This window comes from Myxine glutinosa, chromosome 11, assembly GCF_964187855.1.
Source record: "Myxine glutinosa chromosome 11, kmMyxGlut1.1, whole genome shotgun sequence".
NCBI classification, from domain to species: domain Eukaryota; kingdom Metazoa; phylum Chordata; class Myxini; order Myxiniformes; family Myxinidae; genus Myxine; species Myxine glutinosa.
Genome location: NC_136271.1, coordinates 15,797,743 through 15,821,360, shown reverse-complemented (window position 1 = coordinate 15,821,360; position 23,618 = coordinate 15,797,743). Strand labels below are relative to the sequence as shown.

General features: G+C 47.0%; 1 protein-coding gene across 6 annotated transcripts in view; it reads left to right on the top strand.

Annotated features, from left to right (window-relative positions):
• The window catches only part of LOC137436438 (arylsulfatase B), a 128,596-nt gene that overhangs the window by 57,768 nt on the left and 47,210 nt on the right, over positions 1–23,618 (top strand). For 4 of the 6 annotated variants that reach the window (XM_078786424.1, XM_078786423.1, XM_078786425.1 and 1 more), the window contains exons 3-5: positions 18,994–19,200; positions 22,279–22,326; positions 22,841–23,000. In XM_078786424.1, coding sequence (XP_078642550.1) covers positions 18,994–19,200; positions 22,279–22,326; positions 22,841–23,000 — 415 coding nt within the window. Of the gene's footprint in view, positions 1–4,255; positions 4,381–4,572; positions 4,635–18,993; positions 19,201–22,278; positions 22,327–22,840; positions 23,001–23,618 lie in introns of all 6 variants that reach the window. The other 2 variants (XM_078786428.1, XM_078786427.1) reach the window with 2 other exon arrangements.

Here is a 23,618-nt window from a genome sequence, read left to right as displayed (position 1 = left end):
TTGATAGGTTTATTGTGAAAAAAATGATAAGTGTTAAATTGAAACTTGGTCTTGGTTATTTCCCAAAAAACTATTAAACTCCAATGATGTTATCAAGACTGAGGAGCTTTTGGCTAATGAATTACATAAACCTATAATCACAAAGTTTAAAAGAAGGAAAGTTTATTCTAAATACACCGACCACATATGGTCCGCTGATTTAATCGAACTAAAAAATGATAAGGGATACAAGTATGCTTTAACCGTTATTGATTTGAGGAGTAGATTTGCTTGGGTTGTTCCTTTGAAAAACAAGAGAGGTTATACTCTGATGTTAGCCTTCCAACAGATATTTAATAAAAGTAAAAGAAAACCAAAGAAACTGTGGACCGATGAGGGAACAGAGTTCTATAACAAAATATTTATGAAATTTCTTAAGGGGGAGGGTATTAAATTATACAGTACCTTTAATGAAGGAAAGGCAGTTGTTATTGAGCGTTTTAATCGTACTTTAAAAGAAAAATTATATAAAAAATTTACACAACTCGGTTCTCAAAAATGGGTGTATTTAATTCAGGATATTGTAGATAATTACAATAATACAGTTCATTCATCAACAAAATCAAAACCATCAGAAACATTTACAAAATTAAAATATGAAATGGAGATTAATTTGAAAAAACCCAAGTTCAAAGTTGGTGATATGGTAAGAATATACAAATGGAAAAGCCATTTTGAAAAAGGTTATACACAAAAATGGACTCATGAATTATTTAAAATCATTGATGTAATGGATACAGTTCCTTGGACTTACAAATTAAATGATATGAATGGGGAAGAAATCTTGGGTTCATTTTACTCACAAGAATTACAAAAAACAAAACTGATAAGCCATTAAACAACAACCATCCATATACATAAGTGATAAGTTAAAAAGGGGGTTAGGGATTTTAACGGGCTACCGCCGCCTTTTTTATAAATAAATAAATGATAGAACCAAGTACCAACCAGACTAAAGGGTGGAGGTGTAATCAACCTTGGTATATAAATGGAAAACATAATGAATGTGAGAAATACCAGATCCGAGAGGTTGAGAGGATCACTGGTCAGAAGATCCTCAAGACTGATAAACGTATTCATTTGTTAAGTGGGGTAATGGAGGGCGGGAAGAAAAATATATTAGAGTGGAGTGAGAACTTTGATGGTTATCAACCGGATAATAAATATTATAATTTTAAAATGGTATGTGGATCGGGAGGAGGACAGACCAGGTCCCTCCGTGAAACATATCATTTTATAAACGCACAGAGAAAGGTACTTCATGCAAAGTTTATCAATATCCTAGATGGGGATGAGTTCCATAAGAGAATGGAGTTGTTTAAAAAATTAGAAAATGAGCAAATATTCATAGGATCAATGAGGAATTTTGAATGTCGCGTGGTCCTTGGAGGGTAAGTAAGGACTCCCCCATTCACTTACATGTAAAAGGAGAAGGGGGTGTCGCGGTAATCGGGGGAAAAATGGGCAGTTTGGGAAAAAGTCCCATCTAAATACATGGGTGTCCTGGAAGCCCCATTATCTCCCTACTAAAATGTAAATGTTTCATGATATTTGTTATATTATATCACCTTTCTCTATCAATATTGTTGAAATGAAGATCAAATAGCTGTATGTTGAAATATGTTGAAAAAGTCAAAACTTTACTTGGGGTGTACTTACTTTTTCACGTGACTGTATGTACATATATGCACAGTGCCTTCAGAAAGTATTCCCACCCTTTGACTTTTTCACATTTTGTTGTTGCAGCCTGAATTTAAAATGGATTAAATTTACTTTTTTTTTGTCTCTGATCTGCACAATATACCCCATAAAGATGAAGTGAAAACATGTTTTTTTTTGTTTTTTTTACAAATTTATTGAAAAATAAATTCAGAAATATGTAATTTACATGAGTATTCAGCTCCTTGAGTCAATACTTCATGTAAGCACCTTTGGCAGGGATTACAGCTTCGACTCTTCTTGGCACAGTATCAGCTTTGCACATCTGGATTTGCGGAGTTTCTCCCATTCTTCCTTGCAGATTTGCTCAAGCTCAAGTTGGATGGGCGTCGATGAACAGCAATCTTCAAGTCTTTCCACAGATTCTCAATGGGATTCAAGTCTGAGCTTTGGCGGGGGCACTCAATAACTTTCACATTCTTGTTCCGAAATCATGTCAGTGTTGCTTTGGCTGTATGCTTGGGGTCATTTTCCTGTTGGAAAGTAAATCTTCACTGCAGTCTAAGGTATTTTTGCACTCTGAAGCAGGTTCTCCACAAGGATTTGCCTATATTTGGCTACATTCATTGTTCCCTTTATCCTTACAAGTCCCTCAGTCCCTGCCACTGAAAAGCATTCCCATAGCATGATGCTGCCACCACTATGCTTCACGGTTGAGATGGTGTTAGATGGGTGATAAGCTGTGCTCCGTTTCCGCCAGATGAAGTGCTTTGCATTCAGACCAAAAAGAGTTCAATATTTGTTTCATCAGAGCACAGAATATTTTGCCTCATGCTCTCAGTCTTTCACGTGCCTTTTTGCAAACTCCAAGCGTGCTGTCACGTGCCTTTTTCTCAGGAGTGGCTTCCATCTTGCCACTCTCCCATAAAGCCTGTGAAGTGCTGCAGAGACTGTTGTCCTTCTGGCAGGTACTCTCATCTCAGCCAAGGACCTCTGTAGTTTTATCAGAGTGGTCAATGGGTTATTGGTCACATCCCTGACCAGTGTCCTTCTTGCCTGGTTCCTCAGCTTTCTCAGATGGCAAGCTCTTGGAAGAGTCTTAATCGTTCCATATTTTTTCCATTTCTTAATGATGTAGCTCACTGTGCTCTTGAGAACTTTCAACACTATAAATTGTTTCATACCCTTCCCCAGATCATTGCCTCCTCACAATTCTATCTGTGAGCTTTACGTCCAGTTCCTTAGACTTAATGGTAGAGTTTCTGCTCTGACATGCACCCTCAACTGTGGGACCTGTTATAGAAAATAATGTTTCTTTCTGAATCATCTCCAATCAATGGAATTGGCCACAGGTCGGAAGAAACAAGTTGTGGAGACATCTAAGGGATGATCAAAGGAAATTGGATGCACCTTAGCTCAATTTGGAGTGTCATAGCAAAGGGGTTGAATTCTTATTAACTCAAGACATTTCAGCTTTTCATTTTTAATTGTTTTGTAAGAATTAAAAAAAAAAATCACTTTTACATTATGTGTCGATCAGTAAAACAAAAAATCTCAATTTAATCCATTTTAAATTTAGGCTGTAATACAACAAAAAGTAAAAATAGTCAGGGGGTGTGAAGGCTTTCTTGATGAGCTACATACACTGTGTATGTATGTATGTATGTATGGATATATATTTCTATATATACGCATGTTTGTGGAAAGTACGACCCAAAAGTGTTTTTACCATCTAAGGCTGTCCTTGCTGAAATCTAACGCTCCATGAATGATCAGAACGATCTCCAATTTACACGAATCAATGTCTGAGCGGTTGATCACTGTTCACTTTCCATGCATGATGGAACACATTGGTTATAAAATAGGATTACTTCAATAAATTTATCCTCCAGTGATATCAATGAAATCCAAACCCTCCGCATGGCCAAGTGGTGGGACCACGAGGCACTCCTCAGCTCGAAGAAATAAATAATTTATCAGACACGAGACAAACAGAACGGAATACCCAGAACAGAATGGCAATAACTTCATACACAAAGAAACTAAACCCCGGCTGTGGACCCATGCACACATACACAGGAATGCAGTCTGAACTGGGCAAGTAAGAGGGAAAAGGCATGGATGGACACAGGTATTGAGGCTCATGAAGGAGCACAGCAACATTTTTCTGCAGAATGAAGAACTTGTCTTGCTCGTGAAGACTGTTCTCGATCTTCATCATTGGACAGGTCGAACAATGGAAGATGTAGATCAGGGTTTCAAGCAATCATTGGCCAAAAATACCATGTCATCACCCATTCCCACCCGCAGTCTTTCCGACACCCATTAACCCTTTCTAACCCACCATTCTTACTTCCAGGGTACCATGCTTCCTCGCCTCCTTTCTTTCCTCTTTCCTGTTCGTTTATTCCCTTGCTTGTGTGTCACACTGTGGCCCCACTGTCAATACTTTGCCCTTTTGCCCTCCATCACCTCGCTTTTACATGAGACTACATTTTGTTTACAACAATAAAAACTGGTATTCTCTCTTACTTGCACTATCTACAATCCACAACAGATTCACACAGGCCTCCAGCATAACGTCCTTTTTGCGTGTCAGCCTCATTGCTTGCCACGCTGGGAGACACTCCTGCCTGAGCTGCTGGTCCAGGCAGGGTATGCCACACACATGGTTGGCAAGTGGCATCTTGGAATATGAATGAATGAATGAATGATCGTTTTAAGGCCATTTTCCCCGCTAGAGCGGGGGTTAGCCTTGCGGGCCCCATGACAATCATGGTTCCCTGTTTGAGGCAATGTTTTTATGGCCGGATGCCCTTCCTGACGCCAACCTTGGTCACCCTCTTACGATGCGCAGGGATAAGTAGCATAGTAGCATCTTGGAATGGTGCGCCAAAACTGTCTTCCAACTCATCGTGGCTTCCACACTTATTTTGGTACGCTAAAATGCCTCGCCAATTCCCAACTTATTTTTCTCCTGACTCAGTCATGTTCTTTGCATGAGTTAAGTTTCTTGGCCCAACTATAAACTGTCATCCTATTGTTTCAGATGCAGGTCAAGGCATCAATATCCGTGTCGTCCCTCGGACGGATGATAAACCAGGGGCCCGTCGGCCGGCATTAGTCGGTGGACGTTCGATCCAATGGTGTTCTTTGTGAAGAGTAGGGTAGCTATCGTCGACATCCTTAAAAAGTTACATAAATAGCCCCGAGTGGGCTGACAGTCATCTCTTGAGGTTGTAGTTCAGACCTATAATGATTTGAGGGAACCCCTCCCACACCCCACTTGGGAGCTCCCTGATCCAAAATCAAAAGAAATCTAAGACAGAGCGATCTTGCGGACGATCAAGTGGAAGGGCTGCATCAGGTTTCAGAGCAATCTGTTGGTAAATAAATGGATGAGTAGGGATCCCATGTTTCAGGGGGTAACCCACCTGAAAGTCCCCATGCTCCAAAATCGAAAAATTGAAGGCCAAACGATTGTGCGGGCCACTGTGGTGTATTCATCTGTCAAGTTTTGGAACAATCAGCCGGGTGATAAGGGTGGAGTAGCAAAAATAGCAAAGAGTGAACGGACTGACGGACATCACGACCCATTTTATAAATTTATCTCTTCAATAATTGATATGAGATGACCTACAAAATCCTGGTCTATCCTACAGGGGCACTGCATGAGCAGTGCATCTCTGCCTCCAGCAAATGATGCTACCTGCAGCCATGTGCCTCATATGAAAAAAGAATAAGAAGCAATGATTGGCCATATTGCATCTAATATGTGTATCTGTATGTAATTTGTTTCATGTTTACATACTCCTTACCTGGTGGCATTCACTTCCTCCTGGTTTACCTCAATATTTATTTATTTATTTAAAGAATTTCAATTACATCCTCTGCAATTTGCTGTTGGCCTTTTATTTGGGATCAAGAGATCCCAATAATATTTGTGGTCATAAAAATGGAAGTGGTGCCTTGAGTTAAAAATGTTAATGTAATTGGTTTGGTGTTAGCGTTCTTGTAATACCAGAAGCAAACACGATTTTATGGTTAAAATACCCTAAATTATGTTTTGTGTCAATAGTGTACATTCGTACTCGAAACTGATATTTAAACTACTAGTGAGGTCCCCGTGCTATGCACAGGCTCCACACGGGTGGGAGGCCAGAAGCAACCCCTCCCACACCCCACTGAATGATCGAATGATAAACAGACAATGCAGAAACAGCGAATGCTAAAGCATGAAACCAATAAATTCCACATTCCTGTAGCATCCTCAGTCGCACGTCAGACATGGACAGCAGGTTCGTGAAGGACTTCCATGAAAACGTACCCGTTGTTCGTACGGGTACGTTTGTTCCATACCCAGTCAATGGCAAATCTCCATATGGCGATCCGCGAATTCACGTTTAGAAAGTAGAAACAGTCACGGCATTCGCGGCAGGTTCATAATTGTCATCCAAATCTAAACAGTATTTGTAGAATTTCAATAAAAGCCACATCACTGTTGATATCGGTAAATATTATTCCATAGTGTTTGGAAAAACTGGAAAATTGGAAAACTTGGAAAAATTGGAAAAACAATATGGCCTATTTTACTCCCAGGGGTCCCAAGAATACCCACCAAAAATATCGTTGCGATCGGTTGAGCCATTTTTGCGGTACCTTCGAACGGACAGACGGGCATTTCGTGAATTATAGTAAGATAATGCAGATTGTGTTGCACATCCAACATGTACATGAATTATTTTTATTTATGATGTAAGCAAATGCCACACATTATAGCAACTATTTGTTAAATTTATATTTCCAATAGTTGAGAAGAGTCCGAATGTGTTTTTTTTTTTTTTTTAAATTGTTTGCTACATAATTTTATTAAAATAGGATATACAACATATTTTCTGTTATGGGACTCAACCTGTGCCTTGCTGCCTCACCAAGTTAAGGGGTTCGATTTATTTATTTACCGCGTTGACGTACCCCCTCCCGTACAAGAAAGAGGAGGTTTGAGGCAAGTTTGGAGTCTCAAATAAATAAAACTTGGGACGAGAAAACCTACTATTTGCGTGGAGATTGAATTGTACAAGGAAGTGTGTAATACAACAGTGTACAGGGTGGTTCAAAAAAGTGGACTATTTGAACGTTTTATTGTAGAAAAATTACCAAAGGTAGCAAGTTCTGTGATACATTGATGGAAAGCTAGATATCAATTTAGGTTTATTTATTTATTTTGCAGACACATTTATGGTTTTTACGTAAATTTTCGAAGATTTTTAATTCACAGGTTACAGATATGTAAATTACAATTTTCAAATGCGAGATATCGATTGAGGTTGTTGTTGTTTTTACGGGCATGTTTGCGGTTTTTTAAACGTAAATTTTTATTTACGGGCGCTATCTCATGGTTCTATGATTTGACTCGGTGTAGCGACTTCAATGTCTGTCGGCACGCCAAATTTCAGCTTTCGACAACACCCCAAAGGTACTAAACATTAATATCAGTCAGTCAGTCCCTGAGTCAGTGGTTGGAAATAACTTTATATACGAGATATCTCTATATCTATTGTAGCATCAATGGCTCAACTAACGTCGAGCACGTTGCGGCGGGAGGTTAAAATCCTGCAACTTACCGAACGGTTTTAATTCCTGTGGAGACGCTCCGAATTGTGGCAGTATACGCTCGCGTGCACAGCTGAAGAGAAACACGAGAACCTTGAAGCTTTAAAAAAATCAAACAGGTTTATTCCCAAACAAAAAACAAGCAGGCAAATTAATTTAATAACTAGAACGACACTCTTCGACGTCGTCAAGACGTTGACCGAAATGCCTCGGCCCACATTATTACATCATTATACATACTCGTACCAAATTTGATTTAAATCCATTCAGCAGTTCCCAAGTATCACATTTTTACCGGACATGACCTCTGACCTCACCAAAATCACCTCACTCTTCACCTTTAATGCCAAAATATAATCAGTTCATCTTTGCATCATAATCTATACTTATACCAAGTTTGGGCAAAATCCCATTACTGGTTTACAAGTTATCACTGTAACAGGATTTTTATCGAACATGCCCTTTGACCTCTTCATGCAAAAATGTAATCAGTTCATGTTTACATCATTATCCGAATGATGTGACATCCGAATGTCACGGATGGAAACCCTTACGTCATTTCCTCATTCTACTTTAAATTCAATATCTCTATATTTTCATTCCAAACACCATCGTTCCAATCACAAATTAATACCGTACTTGATATATCCTGATATAGCACATCATGACTGCTGATGAAAGATGAAGAACAGCTACAGTTTGTGCTTCATGTCGTACATGAACACCGGCAGCATTACCCTGATGCCCGATAGAAGACTTTGGATGACTGACTCAGACTGCTTTGATGCTGTTGAACATATTTTGGTGTTATATACAGCTCTACTAACTGTAATACTCCTCTTAGTTTAGTTGTAATTGTAGTATTAATACGACAAATTATTCCGTAAAACTATAATGGTATCAAACCAGCAAATTGTCATCTGTTCACTTCCAGATTCGGGACCAAGGTTCATGTCGATCGCATTTCAAAAGCATAATTTTATTGAGGAATTTCTGAAACCTCCTACCAACCAACAATAAACTCCTCCCTGTCTACAGGCATCGTCCCACCGTCCCTTAAAATTGCTGCTGTTACCCCCATTCTGAAAAAACCTGGACTCAACCCTGACACCCTAAATAACTTCAGACCCATCTCCAACCTACCCTTTCTGTCAAAAGTTTTGGAACGCGCTGTAGCCACTCAACTCAAACATCACCTCTCTGCCAATAACCTGTATGAAACATTCCAATCCGGATTCCGCTCCAACCACAGTACTGGTACTGAAACTGCTCTCCTCAAAATCACCAACGACCTTCTCCTCTCCTCTGACGCTGGCAACCTCAACATTCTCATCCTCCTCGACCTCAGTGCCGCCTTTGACACCATCGATCACACCATCCTCCTCACCCGACTTGAAACCACCTTTAACGTTACCGGCACTGCCCTCTCTTGGATTAAATCATACCTCTCTGACAGACGCCAGTTCATCTCCATCAATAACTGCAAATCCCCCACTGCTCCCCTCCCCCAAGGTGTCCCCCAAGGTTCAGTTCTTGGCCCCCTCCTCTTCATCCTTTACCTGTGCCCCCTCGGTCACTTAATCCGCCGTCATGGTCTCCAATTCCACTGCTTCGCCGATGACATCCAGCTTTTCATCTCCACCAAGTCCATCTCCACCGCCACCCACTCTATCCTGACAAACTGCATCACTGAAATAAAATCCTGGCTTCAAATCAACTTCCTCAAACTTAACTGTGATAAATCTGAAATAATCATCATTGGCCCAAAAACGCTCATAAAACCCACCCATAACTTTGCCCTCAACATCGACGGTATCCCAGTATCCACCTCCCCTCACATCCGGAATCTTGGCATCATCTTTGACCAAACCCTCTCCTTCGACAAATACACTAAACAGATCACAAAGAGACAGCCTTCTTTCACCTGAAAAACATTGCCCGTCTCCGTCCTTCCCTCTCCTCCATGGCTGCAGAAACCCTCATCCACGCCTTCATCACCTCCCGTCTGGACTACTGCAATAGCCTCCTCTATGGTTCACCCTCAACAATCACCAATAAACTCCAATACATTCAGAACTCCGCTGCCCGTCTACTCACCCATTCCCGGACCCGTGACCACATCACCCCTGTCCTTTACAAGCTTCACTGGCTCCCCATCTCCCAGAGAATCCAGTACAAAATCCTCCTCTTGACCTACAAAGCCCTCCATAACCTGGCCCCATCCTACCTGGCTGACCTCCTCTCCAGACACACTCCCACCCGCAACCTCCGCTCTGCTGGTACCAACCTCCTGACCCCCCCCCCCCCATCCGGACCAAATTCAGATCCTGGGGGGACAGGGCCTTCATCCATCACTGCTCCCACCCTCTGGAACTCGCTACCTCACACCATCAGAGACTCCTCCTCACTCACCACATTCAAAACATCACTCAAGACCCACCTGTTCAACACTGCATTCAACATTTAACCCACAGCATCTAACCCCTGACTATCTCCTCTCCTTCTCCCTCCTTTGTGCTTTGAATATTTCCCTATTGATTCTTCTTTTTTTGCAATTGTTTTTATGTTTTGCTATGCATTATGTTTTGCAATTTTTATTTTTTATTTTTTTTATGCATTATGTTTTGCACTCTGTCAAAGCGTCTTTGGGCTTCCTGAAAAGCGCTATATAAAAATAAATGCATTATTATTATTATTATTATTATTATTATACATACCTGTACCAGGTTTAATAATAATTCATTTATTTTGTATAGCGCTTTTTAAGCGGTTTGATTTAAATCCCTTAACCTGTTCTCAAGTTATCACATTTTTAACCTGACATGACCTCTGACCTTTGATCTGTTGATGCAGTAATCCAATCAGTTCATCTTTGTATCATATATATCTGTACCAAATTTGTTCAAATTCCCATCACTTGTTCAAAAATTGGCATGGCGAAGTCAATTTTACTTAACATGACCTCTGACCTCTGACCTTTGACCTCTTGACTTCAAAATCTAATTAATCAGTTCATCTTTACATCATATATACTTTTACCAAGCTTGTTTAAAATCCCATCACTGGTTGATGAGTTGGTGCAGCAACATTATCTTTACTTAACATGACCTCTGACCTTTGGCCTTCACCTCCTGACCCCAAAATCTAACCAGTTCATCTTTACCTCATCATACATTCCTGCACCAAGTTTGACGAAGATACCTTCAGCCGTTCTTAAGTTATCTCGGTGACGAAATAATTGTAACTTAACATGACCTCTGATCTTTGACTTCTTGACCCCAAAATTGAATCAGTTTAACTTTTATCAACATTATATCAACAACATTATAATCAGTTACCAACATTATCTATCTATAATTCCAGTAATCTCTGTGTGTCTGTGTGTCTGTGTGTCTGTGTGTCTGTGTGTCTGTGTGTCTGTGTGTCTGTGTGTCTGTGTGTCTGTGACCGCTGTTTCTCGACAACCACGGGTCCGATATACTTGAAACTTGCCAGGTATATTGCTGGGGACCCGAGGATGTGCCTTTTCAAGGTTTCATATTAATCGGACAATTACTTACCGAGCTATGTCCAAAAAACGATTCAACCAATCAGAGAGCAGCGAGCTATCACGTGTGCCGAACGTGGCGATCAGACTCTGCCTCGGACGGCACATTTGACAGCGTATTCATTTATTTCACGTTGGAAAACTATGTTGCCGTTAAACTATGTTTTAAAACGAATTCAAACTGCGATTAAATTAAAACGATTCATCCTAACTGCGATTTGCGAACTTCCGGACAGTGAAGACTGTCCGGCAGCACGCTTTCCGGCAGCCAATCACAGAACGCTTTGTTGCGTAGGCGTGGCCGATGTGAGACGAGCGGAGCTGAGCGCGTTACGAGCTGACCGCCATTACGGTACGTAATTCGATTTCTTATGCGCATTATTTCTCCCAATTCAGTCAGAGCGAAGGGCGGAAGCGAAGAGCGTTGTTTTTTTTGTTTACGGGCGTACGGGCGGGGTAGAGCGTACGGGTAGCGTTTTTTTTTTTTTTTGGCAAGGAACGGGCACCCACGTACGGGCAATGCCCTAGTAATATATAATTATACCAAATTTGGTGAAAATCCCATGACCGGTTCACAAGTTAGCTCGGTAACAGAATTTTTACCTGACGTGATGTCAGACATTTGACCTTCGACATCTTGACCCCAAAATCGAATCAGTTACTCTTTACATCATTATACATACCTGTAACAAGTTTGAATTAGATCACTTCAGCCGTTCTCAAGTTATAGACCTATTACAGACTTTGACCTTTGACCTCTTGCTCCCAAAAGCAAATATGTTAATCTGTACATCATAATATGTACTTGTACCAACCTTGTTCGGAATCCCATCACTGTTTCACAAGTTATCGCGGTAACGGGATGTTTACCTAACATGACCTTTGACTTAGTGACCCCAAAATCTAATCAGTTAATCTTTACCTCATAATACATACCTGCACCAAGTTTGACTTAGATCCCTTCAGCCGTTCTCAAGTTATTGCGGTAACGAAAACCTATCACGGATGGACAGCCGGAAGGACAGCCGGACGGACAACCTGAAAACATAATGCCGCCAGCGACTTCGTCGGCAGAGGCATAAAAACTATATATAATGAGGTTGAAGGAACTGCGCTCCAACGCGAGTCGAAAGAATTGACACGACCAAAGACGGAATTCGTCCGAGTTGCTTTATTGAAACAAAACAGCTCAGGTATTCTGACAAGCCCGTTTATCGGGCAGCAATATATATACACATTTATGTCGGGAAGTTTGCCCGGCAAAAGCTATACCGGGCATGCCCGGGTATCAAGGGCGAGCCTTGGAAAGGCGAGTCTGGACCTGCCCGGGCGTGTTTGGCTGCGGCCTGGCAAGTCGAGGCTGGGCGTGCCCAGGCGCTCTGGGCGAGCACTGGAAAGGCGATAGCGGGCATGCCCGGACGCTCTGGGCGAGCCCTGGAAAGGCGATAGCGGGCATGCCCGGACGCTCTGGGCGAGCCCTGGAAAGGCGATAGCGGGCATGCCCGGACGCTCTGGGCGAGCCCTGGAAAGGCGAGAGCGGGCATGCCCGGGAAAGACGAGACCGGGCGTGCCCGGGAGGTTCGGGCGTGCCCGGGAACAGTGAGTCCGGGCATGCCCGGGAGAGGCGCGTCTGGCCGTGTTCTGGCCGGTGCAAGGCGATTATGTACATCCAGCGGTAACCGCTACACACGCCCCTCCAGAATCGACCTGCACCGGCAGGGTCAATTTAAGGGGGGTCCGGATGACCCGGCCGAAGCGACCCCTGGAGGGTCGTGGGGAGGGGTCTGATGTGGTGGTGGGTGGTCGAGCGGGGGGAACTGTGGACGGGGGGCGGCCTCGCCGCGGAGGAAGGCCCAACCGTGGTGGTTGGTCGACGTCCATGTGCGCCGGTTTGAGGCGGTCCACAGAAATCCGGTCCGGCCGGCCGCCGAAGTCGACGATGAAAGACTTGTCGCCCCGTCGCAGGACCCGGAAGGGCCCGTCGTACGGCGGCCGGAGTGGCCCCCGGTGCGCGTCATGACGCACAAAGACGTACTCCGCTGTGCGAAGCGCCGGGGGGACGTAGGACTGGGGGCCACCGTGGCGGGACGTCGGCACGGGGGCAAATCGTCGGGCGGCCTCCTGGAGGTCCGAGCGCTGGCGAGCGGCGGACCAGGGACTGGTAGCGTCAGGCACGAATTCGCCCGGGACGCGGAGTGGCTGGCCGTAGACGAGCTCGGCGGCGGACGCCTGGAGGTCTTCCTTGGGGGCCGTGCGAAGGCCCAAAAGGACCCACGGCAGCCGGTCGGCCCAACCGTCGTCCTGAAGGCCGGCCATGAGTGTGGCCTTCATGGAGCGGTGAAACCGCTCGCACAACCCATTGGCTTGGGGGTGGTAGGCCGTGGTGCGGTGCAGCGTGACCCCCAACGAACGGGCGACCGCGCCCCAAAGCTCAGACGTGAACTGTGGGCCGCGGTCGGACGAGATGTCCGCTGGTGCGCCGAAGCGCGCGACCCAGGTGGCGATGAACGCCTGCGCCACGTCGGCGGTGGTGGTGGAGGTGAGGGGCACGGCCTCCGGCCACCTGGTGGTCCTGTCCACCATGGTGAGCAGGTGGGTGAACCCCCGCGAGGGGGGCAGGGGACCCACCAGGTCCACGTGGACGTGGTCGAAACGCCGTTCAGGCACGACGAAAGGTGCCAGCGGGGCCTGGGTGTGGCGGTGGACCTTGGCTCGCTGGCAGGCCGTGCAGGCGTTGGCCCAGTCGCGGATGTTTCGTCGAAGGCCGTGCCAGACGAAACGCGCCGACACCAGCTTCTGAGAAGCTTTCCGGCCCGGGTGAGAAAGGCCGTGGATGGAGGCGAAGATGCGGCGCTGCCAGGAAACGGGCACGATGGGGCGAGGCTGGCCCTGGGAGACGTCGCAGAGCAGGACGGTGCCCGCGAAGGGGATGTCGGCCAGGCGGAGGCCCGTGTCCGCCACGCGGAGTGCCTGCACCGAGGCGTCGGTGGTCTGGTCGGCCGCCATGAGCGTGAAGTCCACGCCGAGGTGGACCGCGTTCGCGCTGGCCCGCGAAAGGCAGTCGGCCACGGCGTTGTCTTTGCCGGCGACGTGCTGGATGTCCGTGGTGAACTCCGACACGGCGGAGAGGTGGCGCTGCTGGCGGGCCGACCACGGCTCCGTGACCTTAGCCATTGCGTAGACCAACGGCTTGTGGTCAACGAAAGCCGTGAACGGGCGGCCCTCCAGGAGGTGTCGGAAATGGCGAACGGCCAGGAATAGCCCGAGCAGCTCGCGGTCGAACGTGCTGTAGTTTAACTCGTTCGGCCGGAGTTGCCGGCTGAAAAAAGCGAGTGGCTGCCAAACCCCGTCCACCCATTGCTCATGGACGGCGCCCACCGCGTAGTTGGAGGCGTCCGTAGTGAGGGCGATGGGCGCGTTGAGCACCGGGTGAGCCAGCAGCGTTGCGTCGGCGAGGGCCCGTTTGGCACTGGCGAAGGCCGCGTCCATGGCCGCGGACCAAACAATGTCATGCTTGGCCGGCTTGCCCCGGAGGGCCTCGTAAAGGGGCCGCATGAGCTGAGCAGCGCGGGGCACGAATCGGTGATAAAAATTCACCATGCCGAGGAACTCTTGGAGGGCCTTGATGGAACGGGGACGCGGGAACGTGGTGATGGCCTCGACCTTGGTCGGCAGCGGCACGGCCCCGGTCTTGGTGATGCGGTGGCCCAAAAAGTCAACGGTCGTCGCGCCGAAGTGGCATTTGACCGGGTTGACAATTAAGCCATGCTCGCTGAGGCGACCGAACAGTGTTCGGAGGTGGAGGAGGTGCTCGGCGCGGGACGTGCTGGCGACGAGGATGTCATCCAGATAGACGAAAAGAAACGGCAGGTCGCGCAGCACGCCGTCCATCAAGCGCTGGAACGCCTGGGCCGCGTTCTTGAGGCCAAACGGCATCCGCAAAAATTCGAACAGGCCGAACGGCGTGATGACGGCCGTCTTCGGGACGTCGGCCGCCCGGACAGGTACCTGGTGGTAGCCCCGTATCAGGTCAATTTTCGAAAAGATGACCCGTCCCGCCAAACGGGCGGAAAAGTCCTGAATATGCGGGATCGGGTACCTGTCGGGGGTGGTAGCGTCATTGAGACGGCGGTAGTCGCCACACGGGCGCCATCCACCCCCCGGCTTTGGCACGATGTGCAGTGGCGAGGCCCACGCGCTATCGGAGCGCCGCACGATGCCGAGGTGCTCCAACGCGTCGAATTCGGCCTTTGCCACGGCGAGCTTGGCTGGGTCGAGGCGGCGGGCCCTGGCGTAGACCGGCGGGCCCGTGGTGGGTATGTGGTGCTCGATCCCGTGCCGCACCGCGACGGCCGAAAACGTCGGCCGCGTGAGGGCCGGGAATTCCACGAGCAGGCGAGCGAACTCGTTCGTTGCCGGGAGGGCGCACGCCAGTTCGGTCGGCGCGGAGCTGCTCATTGTGCACGCCAGGGAGCTGAAGGTCTCGGCGTGGACAAGGCGACGTCGTTTGACGTCGACCAGCAGCCCGTGCGCGCAGAGGAAGTCGGCGCCCAGCAAAGCCACGGGGACGCTGGCGGTAACAAAAGTCCATTGAAAGCGCTGGCTGCCGAAGCAGAGGGTGACGACGCGTGGGCCGAAAGTGCGTATGGCCGAGCCATTAGCAGCGACCAAAGAGGGGCCGCAAACTGCGTCTAGCCTGTCCTGCTCGGAGGCAGGTATGACGCTCAGTTGGGCGCCGGTGTCGCACAGGATACGCCGTCCAGACGCTTTGTCCCGAATAAACAGCAAGTTGCCCGAGTGGCCGGCGCTCATGGCTGGGAATGAACGCCGGCCCGGCCGTTTCCCGACCTGCCGAAAGTGCACGGGGGCCGGCACGTCCGAGCCTTGTGTCCGAACCTGGCGTGGTAATAACACCACGCCCGGTCAGGTGGAGGCCCCGGCCGTCGTGTCGGAAGCGGGCGGTGCGGCGTGGCGGCCGCCAGTTGCACCGGCAGTTCGGCCTCCAACCGCGCAGGGCGCTCGGGCGTCGTGGGCGTCGCCTCGGACGGCGGCGGGCTCCAGGTAACCGCGCCGATGTGCTGGCCCGCCGAGGAGATCTTATCGGCTTCCCTGGCGAGGGCGCGGGAATCCGTGATCAACGTGCCAGCCAGGGCGAGGCGTACCGGGTTAGGCAGCTGACGGAGGAACAGCTCCCGGAACAGGAATGCCGGAGAGTGCTCGCCGAGCAACGAGAGCATATAGTCCATGCGCTCGGACGGGCGCGTGTCGCCGAGCTCGGGCAGGTCAAGCAGGCGCCGTGCGCGTGCTGCCGGTGAGAGGGCGAAAGCGCCGAGGAGGAGCGTCTTCAGCGCGTCGTATTTGTCAGCAGCCGGCGGGTGCTGGAGGAGGCTCAAGGCGCGGGCCGCGGTGGCGGAACCGAGCGCCGCCACAACATGGTGGAAGCGGGTGTCGTCCGCGGTGATGCCTCGCAGGGCGAACTGGGAGTCCGCCTGGGCGAACCAAACAGCCGCGTGAGCCTCCCAGAAGGTAGGCAGTTTAAGCGTCACTGCCGTATCCATGTCGGTAGGTCACCAATGAAGGAACTGCGCTCCAACGCGAGTCGAAAGAATTGACGCGACCAAAGACGGAATTCGTCCGAGTTGCTTTATTGAAACAAAACAGCTCAGGTATTCTGACAAGCCCGTTTATCGGGCAGCAATATATATACACATTTATGTCGGGAAGTTTGCCCGGCAAAAGCTATACCGGGCATGCCCGGGTGTCAAGGGCGAGCCTTGGAAAGGCGAGTCTGGACCTGCCCGGGCGTGTTTGGCTGCGGCCTGGCAAATCGAGGTTGGGCGTGCCCGGGCGCTCTGGGCGAGCCCTGGAAAGGCGATAGCGGGCATGCCCGGACGCTCTGGGCGAGCCCTGGATAGGCGATAGCGGGCATGCCCGGACGCTCTGGGCGAGCCCTGGAAAGGCGATAGCGGGCATGCCCGGACGCTCTGGGCGAGCCCTGGAAAGGCGAGAGCGGGCATGCCCGGGAAAGACGAGACCGGGCGTGCCCGGGAGGTTCGGGCGTGCCCGGGAACAGTGAGTCTGGAATGAAATGTGAAACAAAATTAAAGTGCAAAGTAAAGAATGGTAGCACCCAAGCTAATTCAAAACGACGTGTAATAAGTGTCAAACCACAATGAAGTAACCTTCATCACCCATGATGTATCGAAGTTTGTTCACGGCATTAAAAAAAATGGAACAGGCTGGAATGAAATGTGAAACAAAATTAAAGTGCAAAGTAAAGAATGGTAGCACCCAAGCTAATTCAAAACGACGTGTAATAAGTGTCAAACCACAATGAAGTAACCTTCATCACCCATGATGTATCGAAGTTTGTTCACGGCATTAAAAAAAATCTGCCCCTTTGGGGGTTTATGGGGAGTCAAAGTGGGTCCAGGTTTGACCCCCCCAAAAATAGGTATTTGCTTTCTTCTCAGAAACTACACATGCAATTCTGATGAAACTTAACCACAACCTTCATCACCCGTGTTGTACCAAAGTTTGTTCCTGGGATTTAAAAAAATTTGGGCCTAAGGTGGTCTATGGGGGGCTTGTCCCCCAAAATAGGTATTTGCTTTTTTCTCAGAACCTACACATACAATGTTGATGAAACTTCACCACAATCTCCATCATCCATGATGTCCCAATGTTTGTTCAAGGCATTGGAAAAATTGGGGTCTGAGGAGGTACACGGTGGTGGGAGGGGTGGTGTGAGGAGGTTGCTCCCCAAAATAGGTATTTTTTTGTTTGTTTGTTTAAAATCTTATGATTATGTTAGTATGATTCTACATGCTGCCCTGTATTCTAGAAACCATTGAAATTGGTTTAAAATATCCTTAGTCAGTGCACTATACTGTTTGTTCTACCAGGTGAGCACCAGGGGTATTGCTCCTATGTTTTACTTTCATGACCCACCTCTGATATCTAGCTGAAATTTTGCATATGTTTAGTTTAAAAATCACTTTTAAAGAATTCATAACTCGTCAATGCAAAAAGTTGCACATTAATTCGGTATGCTAATTAGCAAAAACTATAGCGCCATCTTGTGCCCATTATTTTATTGCTGTGTATAACTAAATGGGAATTCTAAACATAAAGTATGTAGTCTATGTAGAGATGGCGAAACTGTCCAGGAGTGTGGGTGATCCACACACACACACACACACACACACACACACACACACACACACACACACACACACACACACACACACACACACACACACACACACTCATATAAAGTAAGGAAATAAGACAATTTTTTTTACCAGAAGATGGCTATTCTAATTTTAATATGAAACTGAGTGATTTTTTTATTTTATTTTATTCATCATGAACTGAAATTAATTATCAAACCAGTTATCTAAGCTCTTATTAAAAATGAATTGGAATGTTATTTAAAATGACATTTATTAAAAATTATTAAATTATGAAATTATTTAAATAATAACATGAAATTATTTCAAATATTCAAAAATGGAATCACACTGCTGTGCGTATTGACGACATGCATGAAGCAAAACCCCAAAGAAATAACATCAGAATCTTCGCCTTCAGTAGCTGCATCTGACGACATGTAAGTCGCAATGACAGCTGCACCAGTACTGTATCTACAGTCTGAAACGAAGCGCGCGATTGGCTGATTAGCGATCACGGCCGCTCATGGCCTATGTTACACGTGCTGTGATTGGACAATATTTATTTAAAAATATCGTCAACATTTTTGGTGTTTTTTCACATTTTGAAAATATGTGCAAGTTTTGTGCATGACAAGTTTCAGATATGAATTCTGTAATTTTTTTATCCGCGAAATTTGCATTTGTTTATTTAAATTATACAATGGACTACAAAATGTAAATGTTTCATGATATTTGTTATATTATATCACCTTTATCTGTCAATATTATTGAAATGAAGATCAAATAGCTGTATGTTGAAATATGTTGAAAAAGTCAAAACTTTACATGGGGTGTACTTACTTTTTCACGTGACTGTATATACCTGTTTTACCTCCTTTATTCATTTATTTATTTATTTATTTATTGTGAGCAAGCTTTGAGCTTTCATCAAGATCGACAACAGATTTAAATATACCATAGGCCTGTTTGCAAACAGGGTACCTGTTGGGATCCGAGGATTACTACTCTCACCAACGCTGTTTTCCTATCCCTGGAACCAATATCACACCCTGTGCACTCGACCTGCGTGATGGGGACACCGTCGCCAGAAACTACAGCGGATATTACTCGGCCCACCTCTTTACCAAGCGCGCCGAGCGCATCATAGCACAGCACGACCCTAAGAAGGTAAGACAACTCTGGGTGAGATCAATGAAGGTAAGGGCAAGACCATATTAGTGCTGCCGTGTCAGCATTTTGAGTTGATATTAACATGAGATGTCACGTTAAACCACTACTGTGACATTTGTATCCAGAAATCCACGTAAGTAGGTTGAAGACAAAATAAATGTGTTTCGTCACAGTGCTCCCGAGCCTAGTGTTGGTTTAGCGGTTAGGGTGCCGGCTTGGGATCCTAGGAGCCTGGGTTCGAATCCTGGTCGATCGCTGAATTAATGCCAGGGGGGTTGACTCAACCTGTCATCCTTCCGAGGTCGGCAAATTGAGTACCAGTTCACTGGTCATTCCCTGTGTGTCGCAAGAGGCGACTAACAGGGTTGGCGGCAGGAAGGGCATCCGGCCATAAAACATTGTTTCAAAAAGGGGACCACGGTGCCCGAAAAAGGCAAACCCCTGCCCTGCGGGGAAAAATGGCCTCTAAAGGTGGTTCGTTGTAGTGCTCCCACAGGAATGTTGGCAGAAGGGATCCCTAGCTTAATGGCCTATCCAATACACGGCATACTCCTTGATTCAATGCCCGCATGCAAAGCACCAGTTTAACGTTATGAAGTCGGACTGGCAATAGAACCCAGATTAGGCAGCTGAAATGTCAGTACACTACTTCTGCGGCATCACCATCCTGATTATATTGCTTTTTCACTCGGGCCCCTTTTGGTTGTTGGGCTTGACCCTTCCCCTGTGGTGGTAATCTTATACTGTATATAATGGAGCAAATGTTTGTATCTCCACTCTATACACCCATTGGTTGGACTGCTGGCCTGAAGCCATCCACAATTATAACTTGAATAAAATCACTTGTCCGCCATTTTGGTGCTATCCCAGGCAAAAAATAGCATATGGTAAGCCTAACATATTGTTGCGGTTTTGAGAACCCCTGACTTTGTAAATACTTGTAAATAATATTCCATCATTTAAAAGGTCAATGGTCGCACCCATCGTTAGTCCACAGCAACATGTAGGACACCATAGGACTTTCAGTTATTTCGTTAGTATGTGTTTCAGATAAGGCTGCGTTCCCAATAGTTGAATCTGCGTTGCATTAATTAAATAAGATAGGCCCCATTCGCTTCTTGTCCAGCCGCTCTCTCCAAGCTACGCCAGTATGCACCCCTACAGTCGGGGCTTGTCCCTCCCAATTCTGTTACGCGCCTCTACCAGCCGCAGCCGCCTCAGCGTTCGCTCAGGCAACGCCATTGAACACGCGGTCTAAGGCCGAGGAAAAAGGGGGCGGGACACAGGAACGAGGCGTGGCCCTGTCAACTCGCCGTCAAGGGCGGAGCCGGTGAGCCCTTGCCAACCAACCAGGGCTGAGGTGAGCTCGCTGGAGGCGTGGTTTCCCAGCGCGCGGATTAATCTTAAAGCGCGTAATATAAGCGCCAGCGCGAGCCTTTTTACGAGAGTGAACTGAGAGTCGACTCGGGGCTGAAACGGACTGCGCCACGGACTCGCTGGGAAATGCGCACTGCTCAAGAACTGCGCCGGGGGATGCTGATCGAAAAGGACTGCGCAGGGAACCATCGATGGTAACGAACTGCACCGGGGATTGCGTTGCACAAACTGTTTATTGAAGAACTGTGCCGAGAGAGCTCGTTGTTACGAACTGCCTGTTTGATACGGACCTTGTTTGATCGGGAGAGAGAGCGTTTGGCAAGCGATACGTACGCAGCATTCCAGCCCCTCGCATATGTAAGGTCCGCTCACGGTCAACGCCAACGACGCGCTGCCGGCCTGTTTCCATCACCGCCACGACACGGGTCGGGACCGGACGAGGAGCCTGGAACCATCTGCCTGGACCTTCCTCCCCTACCACTACAATTCCGTGTGAGTCTGTCTGTTTGTCCTGGGGTCGTGATAAGTTAAGACTGTATAGGTAAGCTTGCCCTGTGTCCTTTTGTTTCTCCTTTCTTGTACATGCTTTCGTTTCCTCTTCTTTGGGTCTTGTAAATAATTAATATACCCACTCTTTGTTCTTCCCTTACTCTGGTTTCCTCTTATTCGATCGCTTCCGTCCTTTCTTTCAATTGAGTACATGTGGCACGATTTCGGAACCGCTCAGGATCGGGTTTAGTCATTTGTTAATGGCTCGGATCGCGGATTGCTAACCGCTCGGCAATATTCCATCTAATCCGTGGTTCGAGCGGGAGTTATTTCCCTGCTCGCGGTCGGGGTTAGTACGTAGGTATTTGGGACTTCGTTGACCAATCACCCGAGCTAATTCCGACCGGGAGGAGCATCATAGCTTCCAGGATTGGGGGACGGCCAGCTTAAAAGACAAGGGGATTAACCCCCCCCCCCCCCTTGATAAGGGGAGCGCCGACCCCCAAATCCGCAACAATATCTTCGGGAGAGTCATATTCACAATCGGCATGTCCTCCCTATAACTTTTCCATTCAGTGTAAAACAACCTAAGTGAATGTACAAAGGATCATCAAATGTCGAATAGTTGAAGCTGATCGACATCATGAGCCTTGTGAAGGAGATGGTATAATTATAGGTCTCAGGCTTCAGGCCTCTGGTGTCAGCCTATGTCTCAGTGCATTTGGAATTATCCAAGCTATGTACCATGATGCATTATATATGCACATAAGCAGTAGGCATGTCTTTGCTTCATTTATGTAACATGGGTTGCTTTTATTTTCAAGAGCGACTGAGGCAGCGGTCTGTTGCCTATTGTTTAAAGCAATGCGGATAACTCAAATATCGGTTGATCTATCGGGCTTTATTCACACAGGTTCTGCAAGCACCCAACAAGCACAGGCTATCCAGCCTCACCGCGGCTCCACGCATGCGTGCGCGTGTCAAACGCTGTACAACATCTGAGTCCTATAACACCGATACACCTCCCAAATAAAGGGATGTGTCAGAAGAACATATTGCACGTTTGGAATAAGATAGCCCATCGGGTAGTCTGCCAGTAATAATAATGATAATTATTTAATGCTTCAAGGTGTGCTCTGATACATGCTCGTCACTCCAAGCCAAGGTTGTTTTTCTTGTTTTTGACAAACTGCCTCATTTTCCCCACAGCCCATGTTCCTTTATATGGCGTTCCAATCCGTCCATGCACCCCTGGAGGTATGTTTATTTTGGCGGATGTTACTGAAAATACGAGTAATGCAAGTTCAGGATAGTTTTGTGTAGCGTGCAAATATGACAACAGTGTACTTTAATATGTATTGTATATGGACATAAGTAGACATTGGACAAATACATTTAGTATCTGGAACTTGAACCTTCATTCAAAACATCATAAGCCGTCGGTTCTGGTGAGAATGCTAAACAGGCCGATGCAACGTCACACTACAACTAAATGCTTAATGATGATGTAATTTCTTTGTCGTATTGTACCTCAGGTTCTGGTGTGATGTAGTAAGTGAGCCAAAACGTGCGTGTAGGTAGAGTGTACCTCGGATGTACAAGACTTGCCGCACATGAAACATCTACTTTTATAAAATGAATCTTACAAAGGATTATACTCTCAAACACTGAAGTATTGACAACTTCCCTTTGTGGAAAGATTTGTGTAAGGTGCACAATTGCATATGAAAACCTACATTGAAGTTGTTTTTTTTGACCAATCTGCTGAAAGGTGCCCAAGCAGTACACCGATCCATACGGCTTCATCAAGAATGTGAATCGGAGGAAGTACGCAGGGATGGTTTCTGTACTAGACGAAGCAGTGGGAAACATCACGGCGGCCCTAAGGGCCGCAGGCCTTTGGGATAACACTTTGCTGGTGTTTTCGACAGGTATGTCTTGGGAACCATTCGCCCTGTCGATATAGCATTGGGTGTTGCTGGGGTTGGTATCATCAGGTCGTACATGAGCATGGCGTCCTCATTTTCAATGATTCCCCTTGGTTCTTGTTTTCATTGTGTGTGCGTGCGCGCGCGTGCTGAGTCGCGCCGGTCCTGCTCGCCCGGAGACGGCATCCCGACGAGTCCAGACAAGTTCAGTTCTCAAGTAGCAGGTTTATTGTCCATTCAACACAGCCGTGGAGAATCATCAAATCGAGCCAGAACACAATCGCTCGTGGCTTCGGCAAGAATTACTCTAATGTAAACGTGTCGCGCACGGATATATATGCAACCAACGATCAGATATGAGTAAAGCCATAACGTTTGATCTGTCTTTCATTTACCATCTGGCCCGCAAGAGAGAAATGAAGACAAAGGCAGTAAGGCCCGTTACTTCAAGGCTGAGATATTTACGACCCTGTTCCGGTGTTGGTACAACATTATCAGCGTCTCGGCCTATTTCCTGCCGCTCGGAGAGTTTACTTCCCTTAGAAAATAATTGTAACAAGGATTTGACAGAAATCGGGCATTGTCAGAAGGCGCGCGGAGCCAGAGGGAGTTTGCACATAA